General features: G+C 39.8%; 1 protein-coding gene across 1 annotated transcript in view; it reads left to right on the top strand.

Annotated features, from left to right (window-relative positions):
• Positions 1-14967, top strand: part of tacr1 (tachykinin receptor 1) — a 43874-nt gene that overhangs the window by 16289 nt on the left and 12618 nt on the right. Inside the window, exon 2 of the mRNA XM_022756508.1 lies at positions 2457-2651. Within this exon, the coding sequence (XP_022612229.1) occupies positions 2457-2651 (195 nt within the window). The remainder of the gene's footprint in view (positions 1-2456; positions 2652-14967) is intronic.

The following is a 14967-nucleotide window of genomic DNA, read 5'->3' as shown; positions in this document are numbered from 1 at the left end:
TGTGCAGCCGTGTCGAGATTCTGTTATCAGTCATGATAAACAGCAGTCTTCAATCACGACAGGTTAAGTGCAGATGTTAATAACTAAAACATTTACTGTTCTCTGGTCTGGTGTCCAGGATGCATTAAATGTGAGTCCAGTGTTTGCGTGCCAGCAGGGCTGAGGATGATTTGGGCTGTCCAGAGAGCAGGCCGCTGTCCCTCTGCAGGTGTGCGTTTGATTCAGACATCAACAGTCTGAGTCTGACTCACCTACATGAAGAAAAGCCACACGGCTTCCAGTGCTGTTTGAAGCTGAGCCAAAGTAAAGCAGAGACTGTGATCTCCCATTTTCAGCAGGCCGCTGGGAGCGTTTGATTTCAAAGGCCTCCTCTTGTCTCTGATGTAATTAGTCCATTTAGCAGATTCATTTGGGTTATTAGTGGGATTAAGCCTTTAATTAGACCGCTTTGGCTCAGGATGGTATTTTACTAGAGAGCTTTGCTTCGACAGGAGCCAAAAAAAAATAAAAACACAGATGTTAATGTTTTATAGTCATTGATACACATAGCATACCGTATTTGTTTCGCAACCATATACAGTCTGTATATACAGTATGAAATAATCGGAATAATACAATTTGAGTTCAGGGGTTTTTTATAAGAAACGATTTCAAATAACACCAGCACTCTGCTGGATAAATATAGCTTCCAGGTAATTGGGTTGTTAGAAAGAGCAAACACAGTTTCAGGGGTTTAAATTAAAGTCAATAGAACCACATCTCTGATGAACTTTAGTCAAAAAGACCTGAGATGAAGTACCAATGATTTTCTCTTTACTGAAGCAAAGGTGTTTTAAACCATTTCCGTGGTGAGATTTACTGGTAATTACATACAAGGTAATTTTAAGTTAATCATGCGCTCTGCTGTCTCTGATTAGAAGCCTGATCATAACAATGTGAAATGATTACTGAAATGTCGAGGGGAATCGTTCCTACTTCATGGCTGACGCACTTTGTATTAGAACCAGAGCAGGATCCTTTTGTGACTGAAAATGATTTTTTTTTTTACCAGTTTGTCAAATCAGAGCTTTACTGTGTGGTTTGACCTGTACTCGTTCAAAAATAAAATTCCCTTTAAAATGGTTCAGATGCTGCTGTGTGGGTGAGTGCGTGTGAATAGTCACATCCTGCTGGTGGAGTTTCAGTGTGTAGTCTGAGTTTCCCTTCAGGAACTATTTTAAGTTTATGACTCTGACACAGATTTTCTACACTACAACCTACTCAAGGACCTAAATAACATGATCGCACACTGAACAATGAGTCCTCCATCTGCACAGATCTTTACCCTCTCCTCCAATGAACAATCAAACACATATATAAATCTAATTTATTAGGTTAGAGATGATTTACAGTGTGATAGAGTGCGTTCTTGATAGATTGCAAATGTCTTGTTGTAAATGTCTTAAAAACAAAATGATCTTTAACCACATTAAGAAAGATTATAAACTCCTTTTATTGTTGTTATGCCTCCTGCCTGCAACAGCCATGCAGCGCTGAAGTCATATTGTTTTTGAGTTGTCCATCCCATTCTGGTGAATGCGATATTTCAGTAATGCCTTAATGAAACTAGTCAAGTGATCTCAATATGCAATATATATAATCTATCAGGAATGCCCAGAGGGAACTGCATCACTTCTGTCACACTGTGACCTCACACAACCTTTGTTGTTGGCCACAACTCACAAATTCATACACAAACTATGACACAATTTAGCTCAAATGTCTATAAAGATGAAATGAAGTGATGATATCTTATATCCAAATGGTCAAAGGTCACTTCACTGTGACATCATCATGTTCTGCAAAAAACATTAATCAATGCAGTAACTCAGGAAGGAGAGATTGTAATCATATTCCCTGCAATTTGGCTGGTTGGTGGAGGAATAAAAGCACAATGCCTTAATTCTAGTTTTTGTTTGTTTTAAACCCCATCACTGTGATAAGCCAATGATAGGAACTTTTATGACTTCTTTACCGCTGGTCCACATTGTATACTTGTATTGTTATGGGGTCTGCCAACATGTGAGATTTTCAAGTTGGCCATGAGTTGGAAAAGGTTGGGAACCGCTGGTGTATTATTTATTTCCTCAAAGTCAATTTTATTTAAACAGCCTTATACATCTGAAGGAGCTTTGCAATCTGTTCAACACACAACACCCTTTAAAAAAATTGGATCAGGTAATATGAATTTAAATAAGTCGCCATATTCAGTATTTGGTGTGAAATCATTTGCAGTCAATGACGGCCTGAGGGCTCCGACCCACAGATGTGAGCGCACTCAAATTTCTTTGTAACCATTATTTGGCTCAGTGCTTCACTGAGTCTTTACATCTATCTCTGATTGGGACATTGTATGATATTAAATGACAACAGCTTCTCAGCCTCACTGAATCTTCTCCCCTTCGCCCCCTCTGCAGGTACATGGCCATCATCCACCCTCTGCAGCAGCGCATGTCGTCCACTGAGACCAAAGTGGTGGTGGGAGTGATCTGGGTGCTGGCTCTGCTGCTGGCCTTCCCTCAGTACTACTACTCTGACACGGACGAGCTCCCCGGTCGAGTGGTGTGCTACATTGACTGGCCCGAGTACACCGTGTGCGACTTCAAAAAGATGTGAGTCTCTCTTGTGGAGCAGCTCCTCCAATAGTCAGCAAGCGTTGTTAATTACTTTTGAATTGACAGCGAATGTGGGAGGAAGCTGTTTGTATTCACTGTAAAGCTTTTTGTGCTTTGTAGCCACATCATGGGGGAATTGTGTTTTTTCTACTGCGAGTTGTTCAAGAGAAAAGGATGATTAGATTTGATTGAGGACTTACTACACTGTTCATTTTCTACTGTGACAGTAGTTGTCATAGTTGTAAGACGAAGAAACCACCGATATAACATGAGACAAATGGTTTTGAAAAGTCTGTTTTAAAAAGCAGTTTTAAAGAATAAAAAAGAAATTTGTGGAAGGTTCAAAGACACTTTTTGAAGACACTTTTAGTTTTCAGTATTTGATCAGAAATGTTAGGTTTCAGCATCATCTTGGCCCAGGTTCCATATGATTCCTCGTCTATTCAGATTTTTTTTTTTATAAATGCAGCGCTCCTCAGATCAAAGCTGAGAGCAATGATTCCCACTTAGTTCAGCTTTTCACACTTATGTTAGATCACTTACATGTGTCTGGAGCTTTTACCATCACTTAGCAAAGCTGTAAAAAAAATAAAAAAGATTCAGTCCGTCAGCACTCAGGCGAACCTCTCATGTAACACCAGGGCAGCATATGATTTATATTTGTGTAAAAGTCTAATGTGAAGAGAGGCCTGCTGCCCACCAGGTCGGCTTTAGCTGTTCCATCAAACCACAGCAGAAGAAGGATGAGCAGGGTGTTCCAGAGGAGTGGCGCCATGTTTTATCTGCACTATTGATTCCTACTTCTCTAAAAGCCAACCATCCAACTTTGCAATTTTGCCTCGAATCTATGAATGAAAGAGCCTGTTGAACCCATCCCCTTAAGTAGGCAAATACAGACCTGATTTGATATTGTTAGTGCTTTGAGAAGCAGCTGATTGACAGAGTTCAGGCAGAGGCTTGTACAGAATGCTAATTTCTATACTATAAGTAACATTGAGGGTATTTCACTCTTGAGGCAAACTGAGTGTTTTTCTGATTCACAGTCATGAAGGGTCAAAGTCTGATCTCGTACTGTTTAATCAATAGCTCATTTTCTCTCTTGGTTTACAGCATTGTTTGTGCTTTTTGTTTCTGCTGTTCATGTTCCTTCATGCTGAAAAATTGTGTCTTCCTTTGGTTCATTCTATATGTGCTCTCTAACGGGTCATTTATAAGAAATAGCTCTGAAACTTGAAGCTATAGTGCAACACAATACTGAAATTATACGCCTCGAAAGGAAGAATCCAGACATCATCCAGACAGCTTTTTTTTAAATATCCTGAATCTATAAATATGCAAATATTGTTTATTTCAAAAGTTTAACTGGACATGAGATGTCTCATATTTCACTGTGAAGTCCGTTCATAGTTTTTTTTTTAAACATGGGTAAACATGCCAAAAATAGGCGATTGATTCCTCTTACATTGCCAGCCGGGGAGGACACACACAGTGTCACCACATGCAGTTACAGAGCACACACACTCATACGTAGGGGAGAAGGTGTAAGCTACTAGCCTCTGTGCAAACTGGTAAAATGGGCGTCTCATCCCCAGGTTGGTGCTCCTGTCTGTGTCGGAGCCTCCGGGTGAGACGCTTGGTGATGGTTTGTTTTTGAAACTTGTAGCTCACTCTCACACCCCCAAGCACAGTGTAGCTGAGGTTTAGCAGCACCGTGCTGACGACAGGTGACAGGTCTGTTTACAGTGTTTGTGCTCTGAAAGATGGAAAAGGGGTGAAAATTAGCGGGTTCACCCAGATGTTGTGTTTACATCAATGCAGATTGGAGCAATACCCACATCTACTGCAGAGTCATTTGACCCATGTGTGAATGCTGATTCTCATTGCCAACAAAGTCCTGATGTTGCGAGGCTTATCTGGATTTCCAATAGTGAAAAAGGGGCTTAAAGAAAATTACATTATAAAATTTGTTAACATCCATATCATGTTTTTTTTAATACAAGACATATAATGAGTGAAATAATCAGTCAAGGCCATGACTGAGTATCTCTACCTTGGAACTGCAGTGAACCAATGACAGTCTCATAAAAACAGATTCAGACAGTCAGGGTTTCATACGTCACAAACCTAAGGAACCAATCCTGTCAACTTGTGGTGACGGAGGGGAGGGGGGGCTAAACAATCTTGAAACCTTGTCAATACAAAGAGCGAGAGCTCACATGAGCACAAACACCAACACTGTGTCAGCCACTGCCAGTTACAAGCTAACAAACAAGAATTAAGTAGCTTACTGTTCTGATACGTCTTCTATTTGCCGATTTTGGTCACAACAAACTCCTTAAAAACTCCTGATTCTCTCTGATGTTTCCTCGTCTAGCCATCATACTCTCACCTGTCAAACCAACTCGAGCAGTGGAGCAGCCCCTGTTTTATTTCACTTTTTAAACCATGGAAAACCATGTTAAAAGAATATTAATCTTTGCAGAATCATTTTACATAGTTTAAAATGTGTCATGTGTCACAAATCATGCTCGTACATTCATGTATTAAACTTAAATTTAAGCACAGCACAGAGAAACGAAATATGAAAATAACCTTCTCGTGCCAAAAGCTCAAACATCCAAGTGAAGTGGAGAACTTAGACAAACCTTAGTATTATGTTTCCCATCAGCTTGTTCAAGTATTCTTTGCATATAATTAGTGTGACAAGATGCGTGCCAGACATGGTTTGAATTATTGTGACGCAGCAGGGTGAAAGAAGGTTACAACAAGCAGTAAGAATGATTTTCAGGCACTGTGTGACCCTGGTCAGGCAGCTCAGTGACAGTCAGGGTTGACTGGTCACCTTTCCTCCAGATATCATCTTTCCTTGGGCGGCTAAAATAGAACCAAGGGCCTTTCATATCATACAGTGACTAAACATTAATGTGTATCATTTTAACTCTCTGTATTTATGCGTTACTTGCTTGTGCAGAGGAAATAGCAAAAGAAGCGCACCAATTTCATTTCCCCTTGCCCTGTGATCTACAATCAAAGAAAAGGCAAGGAAATGTATTATTGTGTAAATGCAGGTGTTAATCTTCCCCTTGCACACGTTGAAACCTTGCTGTGCAAGACAAACTTCTGAAGCTGCTTGAGAAAAACAGCATAAATGCAGCATGCCTGGAAGTGATTTATTCATGCTTAATGCCCCCCCCCCCCCCTCCCCCCAGTAACCTCCAATTTCTTCCATTTGTCTTTTTGTAATCCCATTGGCAAACACACAGACGAAGGCACAAACACAGGTTCTCTTCCACAAATGGTGCACTCAATACCAGCTCAGCAAACACAGAAAAACACCCATGCAGTGACGCACATATGCAGGCACTCAGACACGCAGCCTCACAGCTCTGATCACAGCTCTGCTGATGGCAACCTCTCAGTTCATCAGCGACACTGTTTTCTCTGCTCTGCTGCCAGCCTGCTATTGCCTTCCCCTTTCTCCTGCCTCTGTCACATTTCTCCATGGAAATATAGTTTGTTATGAAGGGAGCAACAGCAATTTTATTGTTCATGATGGGATGCCTGCTGCACATATTACTTTTTTAATGAAACTCTAATCAGTGACACATAAGAGCTGAGTGCGAGCACAGTAATCATTCAGCTCTGCCACTAAAGCCGAAAATCAGACATCTGATTAAGGCTGACCCTGGGTCAGGTCCCACATGACTTTCTCTGCAAATTTTTCCCCATCACCGCTGTTGCTGTTCTACACGCCGTCTGATGGCAATGTGCGGCCTTCCCACTGTCAGTGGGAACTATAAGCAAGGTATCAACCCAGTCTCACATTGCTACATTGGTCCACAGCGCAAAACATATTAGTTTCACAATAACGGCTCTAAAATTGTGAGATGCCTCCGTTTTTGTTTGTTTTTTTTGCCATGTAACTATCAAGCTTCAAACTAAATGGCTGAAAATTCAATATTTTAAGATAGTTTCAGCAGTAATTTGTGTTGTTATGCCCAGCTTAAAGATCATATACATTCAATGAAAATAACACGCATATTTCTCATTAGAAATGTTATCAAAATGAAAATTAATGCAGAAACTATCTTAGAATATATTGCATTTTCTACTGAAAATATAAGGAACGTCAGTCATTTTGTTTGTTTTCACAGAGAGAAACTGAGTGGAAAAGAAGTAGCAATAGAAAAACTTAAGCATCTCACAATTTTAGAGGCGTTATTGGGAAGCTAATACGTTTTCTGCTGTGGACCAACGGAGAGACTGGGTCTCATTAATAGATGACACTGTTCGTGAATGCACATACATAGATAACTGCTCAACCCCACCACACGAAGCCCACCTCCATCCTACGCAGTCACCTACACACTAACACACAGTGAGCAGAGGAATAGAAACGCTCCCATGCCCTCTCTTTATATTACTTTTGCATGTGTCTGGAGCCAAATGGAGCCTGCAGCAGCAACTTCATTTCCACACTAGCTTTGTATGTAAACTGATTACTTAGAGTGATGTACCAAACTTTGAAAATGACATCATCATGGCTGCCAAGTCACTTAAGGCCTCAGTGTTGTTATAGCTGAAGAGCTGCTGGGCTTTTTTCAAGGTAAGAAGAAGAATCACTATGTAGCAGGCAGTTCTCATTAGACAAGGAGAAGCAGTAACAAGTAATCACCAGTCCACAGAACTAAATTACAGGCCCACTGGGAGGTACAACAGCTAATTCCAGACCAGACAATGCACATCTCAAGCCTGTAAAGCAACTAAGTGCATTTAGTTTAGTGCAAGTAGTGTACTTGAGTACAGTTTTTATTTATTTGTACTTTAGTTGACTATTTTCATTTTATGATACAATATACTTCTACTTGAAGTGTAAAATATGGACCTTTAAGATTTTACATGATGATCAGATTATGGAATAAAGTTCAAATGTAGCTCCATTTTACAAAATCAAAATGATGCTTGCATGTTGCACACATATTATTCCAAATATTATAAATACAATCCTAAATGGTGTCATGTGCACAATTAGAAATTTTGATACTAAAAGTACATTTTCTCTACTTTTAGTTAAGTAGACTTTTGATTCAGGACTTTAACTTGTAATTTCATACTATGGTACTGCCATTTTTTTTGGTACTGCCAAGGAGTTCAGGACTTTTAACACTTCCTGTCATCGTGTGAGAGTCTTCCAGGAATTATCTGATAACGTTCAGGTGGATGAAACTGAATGACTAGACAGTTTAACAATAAAACCCACACCAATTACCCCATTACCCAGTGAGAATTAACAAAATTGAAGAACCCTCATCATCTTTTTATCGTTGTGAGAATATTTGCTATTCATAAGAAAAGAAACGCAACCCCTTAGAAGACAGATAGATTGATAGATAGATTACTCTGAAGAAGAGTCACACACAAGAGCACCGTGTGGATACACATGTAGTAGACACAAACACACAGAGGAAATCACAGACAGAGCACACCTTGTCCTCAGTGAGCTCTCTCCACTAAATTGGGCTTTGCACGACATGAGCCTGTGATTAGTGCCAGTAAGGCAGCGTGGAGCGAGGCGTCCTGTTACCTGCAGCACTCTTCTGCCTCTTCTGCCAGGCAGAGTCAAAGGAACAGCTGCCCTCCTTCCTGACACACACATTCATCAATTATGTATACCGATACTAACACACACGTTTGAATAAGCAGGTGCATGCACAATTTGATTATGAACATAAACATGCATTTCCTTTACATAACCTGCACTTTAATACTGCTGTATGTTGATACAGTTCATTTGATGGTATGGTATTGAACCGAGGGTGAGCTCAGCCTTCCCTGGTTCTTGTCATGCATTAAATATTTGCTTAGCATGTTTGCTGTTTACACGGCCAAGAAATATAGACATTTGATATACAACTGTCGGCTGGGGGAAGAAAAAAGGCAGCAGCCCAAGAAATGAAAACAATATACGTTACTGCGTATAATTTGTCAGTGTCAGTGGCCTCCACTGAGTGTGGTTTTATTGATTCAACTTGTATGACAGCAAGGTGACACAGTACAGCCTCTATTCCCCAAAGCACAATCCATCAGTGGGAGCAAATGGTCCGCTGAGGCCCTTTAGGAAGGCACTGTGCTCGACTACAGCTGCCTCATTGTAAATTAGGAACTTTGCAAATTGTTTGGTTTTCTGAAATGCAGCAGGACCAGTGTATTGTCTGGGACGAGACTCGAGCCTGGGTCGTGGAAGACTTCACATGGAGTCACCAACAAATTTAGTTGGTGGAATTTAATTAAGTATTTGTACATGAGTACTGAAGTACTCGTGTTTACTTAAGTGAACATTTAATACTTGCACTTTTTACTTGAGTATTTCCATTTACTTTATAATTCAGAGAGAAATATTCTACTTTTTTACTTCACTATTTATTTGACAGATATAGTTACCAGTTACTTCACCAGGATTTTTCATACAAAACATATAAGAATATACACTTTATACATTAAACTAAAGAAAACTGTTGAAACTTCTAATATACGCTTCTAATTCAAAAGGAATTTCCTGGAAAGGTCAGTGTAATTCATTGCAGGTTACAGTTATTTGTTTTAACTGAGTTGTATTGGGAGCGAGTCAAATCTTAATGACTGATCACAAGACTGGGTTACACAAACAGTTCAAAGGAATTAATTAATTCTGAATACTGTGTCCATTTTTCTTATAACTGATACCAAGCTGCATAGTTTCTTTCCAGGAATCTTCTGAATGATTTACAGTTCCATATCAGATCCTTTATAGGAAATTACACAAAGCTGTTGGACCTACTAAATAAGGTGTTACTAAAATAGCTTCACTTCAACCAACTAAGACAATAAAATGCTACTTACACATTAAAGGGAAATATATAAGTAGCATTAATGTGTAAGGGAAAGGGTGATCGGGCATTCGCCCCAAAGCTTTGGAACAGTTATTAGGTAATAGTAGATATTCTGTAACACTCATTGGCTCAATTTATTGCATTGAGTACTTTTATTTTTATACTAAGAGTATATTTTCTTAACTAGAATCACTGCCTCGCGGTTGTTTCCTTTGCCAACCAGCCAAGTTGCAGATAATATGGTCACAATCTCTCCTTCCTGTGTTACAGCTTTGAGTAATGACCTGAACTGTCAATCAATCAACATGGTGATGTCACAGTGATATGACCTTTGACCTTTTGGAAATAAAATGTCACCAATTCATCACTTCATCCTCATATATTACATATCTGAGTTAAATGATGTCATAATTAGTGTATGAAGGTTGTCTTGAGATATCACATTCAAGAGGCCAAAACCATGTTTTGTGAGGTCATTGTGACCTTGACCTTTGACCTCTGACCAAAAACATAATACGTCCGTCCCTGGTGCAGAGACATAAAAAACTAGTACTTTTACTTGAGTCACATTTTCAATGCAAGACTTTTACTTGAAGTGGAGTATTTATTGATTTTTTTTTGTTGTTGCTGTTTTTGCCTCATTATTGCTGCCAAATGTCCATCAGTGGAACAGCATTAAAACAGCAGCAGGACTGTGTTGTGTGAGTTTTAATACTTAAGTCCTGACATGTTCACATAGCTGTCTGTTGTAGCGATGTTATATAAACCTGCTCTAAATTCTCATCAAAGCTCTTGAATGAATATAGAAGAGTCTGGTAATAATCATTTGGGGCCTGGCTGAGGTCTAACACTGAAAAATAAAAAATAATAGAGAGGACTTTTACAGGCTGATGGTCACCTCTGTTGACTTGATATTACAACAGAATAACTCTCCTCAGGCTTTAAGATTCTGACAATGAGAGTGTTTAACATTTTATTGAAACTACAAAAGGAGCATACATTATCAGTCTGACACAGTCTGCACACAATATCCCAGCAGCTCCCTGCAGCAAGATTCTGCTTAGATGCAACAATATTGATACTTAAAGCTCCTCTCCAGACATGTTTAAACTTTGTTAAAATGCTCTGCTATGATTCATATTTTGTTTAACATGTTTAACGCTGCTTGCTCCAGGTTGACAGGTGGAAGAGCAGAGAGTATCAAGATGGTTAGAGCAGGAAACATCAGAGAGACTGAGTCAGACCCAGACTCAGATGAGGAGTCTGTTGAGACCAGAATCAGAGACTAGCAGACGGATCAGAACAGTTAGCGTAATTAGCATCTTTTATTTGGTTGTTGTTAATTAGCTTGTAACTATAGTGACTGACACAGTGTTAGTGGTTGTGCTAATGCAAACTCTCTCTCTCTGTACTGACAAGGTTTCAGGTTTATTTAGCCCCGCCCCCTCGTCCCCACATGTTGACAGGATTGGTTCCTGAGGTTTTCGATGTATGACACCCTGTCTCCACTTGACCCGTTTTATCATATTCAAAAAAACATCTTATTTGGACACGTTAACAAGGTTAAAAACTTGATTTTCATTGCTGCCAAAATGTTAAATCAGTTATACCCAAAGCAATTCAAGGCAAATTGGAAATATAAGTGTGTCCAAACTTTTGACTGGTACTGTACATCAGAAAATATATACTCTTGTTTTTGGATGCTTTTCATAGAATGAAGCCGGTGTCTGTTTGCAAGCAGCATCATAGTAAACTTTTCACTTTTATTCATGTATGTGTCAGGACATGTTGGCAGAGGAATGTTTTCCATGTTTTCCATCTTTCTGAACTGATCAACAGTGAGCACACAGCTGTCTTCAGTCTCATAAATATAACATGGCACTGGCTCCCCTCAGTTTTTTTGTTTTCTGCTTTTGAAACACACACACACACACACACACACACACACATACATACAGCAACCCCTAACACTAGATTAAAAAAAAAAACACCAGGGCTGAAACTGTGAAATATACCAAACCATATTAAGAAGACGCCGTGAGGTCTGGGAATAACTGTTCTAAATGCTGACCTACATTTGTTTCCACTGTCAGAAGTGCACACATTTATCCAGATTATTAATTTTTCTCTGAACACTAGTCATATTTTCCAAACTGTAAAGTGATTATGAAAATACCCCTACACTTTCAGCAGTTGTGTGCTTGTGCAATTACAACACTTCAGCTGCTGGATCAATTCTTAATGGCTCCATTGTTTTATTAATCCCAGCAAAAACTGTTTTTTTTTTTTCCTGTGATGCTGGATCTTGAACCAAAACCATCATACCACCTACAAAGCCACTTTAATCATGCAAATAAATCAATCCATCAGTTCTCTGCATGATTTACACTTCTGCTTCATGATTCACTGTCTGGAGGAGTTAGGAGGAAGGAGCACTTCAGAAAGAGTCCATTTAGCCGGACATGGCATCTGTTTTCAGCATTGCGGTTATGTGTAGCGTCTTTGGGTAAAGAGGATACGGCAGTGCAGACGTGTGGCTGTTCGGCAGTGTTGAAACATGGTGGGAGGATGTGGACCTCTTTGACCATGACAACATCTTTACTCACAGCCTGATCCTGGCAAGACACTCTGACATGCCTGAAGTTTTCAAGGAGGAAAACTAGGTTTCTTTATGATGACTTCAGTCTGAGAGTTGAGAAATAACACACACAAGCTTTAGAGAAGAGTAGAGCCAAGAATGGAGATGTGAGACCCGGTGCCTTTTCTTCTCCTGTCCCAGTTTGTAAAGTGATCACATTCTTTTAGCTTTCACGAGACTGATAAACCAGCTTCCACTTCTCCTCCTTTAGGCTGCTGTGGAAACTAAGACATTTATCTTAGGTGATGCTTATGAATTACAAATGTTGAGTGCTTGTTTTCCTTTATATTAAGCCTGTTTCCACTCTGTTTTTTCATGTAAAGGTATTAGTGAGCTGTTAGAGCCAATTTCACACCTCTCTTACAACAGATCCAATGAAGGGTGGCAAAGAGAGAGCAGAAGATGATATTAATCTGGTTACTTCTGCTTCTTCTGCTCCCGAAAATTAAATGTAACAGATGTGATAATAGATGTGATGACAGCAGTATATTGTCTCTTGTTCAAATCTGAAACATACGGACACACACACACACACACACACACACACACACACACACACACACACACACACACACACAAGGATTAGCTTAAGAGTTTTCCTCCAGCTCATTACTCCTATGTGCACTTGTGTGAATACAAATCACATTTCTGCTTCTAAGTGGATTGTGGCAGCTGAATTGATTTTCTTCAGCTTTATGGTAAACGCTATCTGTGTCTTCGGTTTCCTGCTGCTTTAGTTAACACTTTAAGTAGTTGATTGCACCGGTGTGGCAAAATGCTTGACTTCGTGGTTTAATTAAAGACAAGATTAGGTTTCACTGCATTTCTCTTCTCCACTCCACTTTTCCATGGGAAAACAAGAATGTGAAAAAAAAGGAAATTTGTCACTAATAATATTAACAATTGCTCTGTTGGATTTAGCTGTGCTGGGAGACACAATCACAACCATAGCTGTGTGTTTTACACGTCAAAGTGTCCACTGTATGTAATATTACTATTATCGGGATCAGATATCTCTATACGCCTTGAAAGAATATATCTATAACCTGTCGGGCTTTCAGTTTCCTCCTAACTCACAGGTGATTTCACTGACTTTACCTGATTAGACCTCTTCTCAGGTGTGTGGGTGTGTAGAGACTGAGACCTCTCTCTGAGTCTGCTGTCGCACCTGTGAAGTGCCGGCTCACACCTGAAAGCAGCACAGCGAAGGTAATAAGTGGTTATAAGTTTGGTGACAGAAAGACCGCTTGCACGACAATTAAGTTATGTAGCTGGAGAGCTATTGCGTAAGGCTAGCCACCTGGGGACAAGTTAGAGCTAGACAAGTCAAAATCATGGGCTCATGCCGGTATCAGTTCCTCATACTTATTGAAAAATAACATAACGCTAAATCCACTTTATTTGAGTTAGTAAATTACATGTGCAGTCACCCTACTACGCTGAGTGTGTTCATTGCAACAGAGTTATTTTCTTTTTCCAGAGAAAATTCAGTAACTCTGTTTACTTGACCCCAAACATTGGTGATGTACCCTGGGACATTCTCCCCCAAAACTACAACACAAATTCTTGTTCACCCCCCAACTCCCACTCTTATTTTAGTTTTCGCTTCTATAAAATATGATGTATGGCGTGTGGAATTGTTAGCAGGAATCAGTGTTTTGCTGTAGACACTACTTTACTTGGTTCATTGTGAGATTTTTTTGCACCCGCTCAAGTGGATGAATTTGGCAGAACCCTCAGAGTTGTGATACTCAGAGCAGAGGGTAAATATAGTGCACTACGAAGTAAACAGGAAGTGATTTTAGACGAAGTTGTGACCACAATAGCTCTCAAAGCTGGCTTATTCCTAATGGGATAATAAGTTCACACAGCTTATTCAATATTTAATTATTATTTATTCGCATTTTTACCCGTCTCATAAATGTCTGCAAACCATTCTACGCTCTTGCCAGTGGAGGTTTAATAAAAATGCGAGGCACAACAGCTAATAAGCTACTTGCTCTGTTTGACTCCAGCCAACAGCTCAACAGTGTCCAGACGGCTGTTGTTACTGGACAACAGCACAAAGTTCCATGCCAAAGTTCAAATCTACTTGAACTCAGCCCTGATTTACTTTGCCCTCGACGCAAATTCCCCCAAAAGTGATTCATTTTGACACAAATGTTTGCTGATGAAATGCTGGTGTGACAGAGCCTTTGAGGTGGAATAGGTTTCACCTGTATCATCCTGACTAGAACATGACATCCTGTGATCCTCAGCATGATTGAACCCAACTTCAACCTGAGCACAGGTCGATTGAAAACACCTGTGTGAGCCTTTCTGTTTTTTTACTTTCCTGAACAAAGTGCTTCCTAAAGGACAAATCTAATAAGCACAACACACTGTTTTTTCCATATTTTACATGCACTCAGTGTTGAAGCAGGTTAATAGTATTTACTAGATTTGGATGAAAGAGTTCAGAAGAAGAGGTTGAGTTGAGTATAAGCATGATTGGTTGTGTGTGTGTGTGTGTGTGTGTGTGTGTGTGTGTGTGTGTGTGTGTGTGTGTGTGTGTGTGTGTGTGGTCTCATTTTCACTCTGATGAAAGCTCCTGTGCTCCTGGGTATTCAGTGGGATTAACATAATTGTAGTTAATTGCCAAGAAAGTGGTCTGTGCGGCTCATCTGCAACATTCACAGAGGGGAAAACACATTGTCCCTTGGTGGATGCTGGAGTCAGGGGGTCATCCCTGTCTGAACACAGTCAAACACAATATACACACTCACTATACCCAGCTCAGAGTCATCTTATAAAATTTTCCACATTT

Source organism: Seriola dumerili, unplaced genomic scaffold (assembly GCF_002260705.1).
Source record: "Seriola dumerili isolate Sdu_G_001 unplaced genomic scaffold, Sdu_1.0 BDQW01000017.1, whole genome shotgun sequence".
NCBI lineage: Eukaryota > Metazoa > Chordata > Actinopteri > Carangiformes > Carangidae > Seriola > Seriola dumerili.
This window is presented reverse-complemented; position numbering and strand designations above follow the sequence as displayed.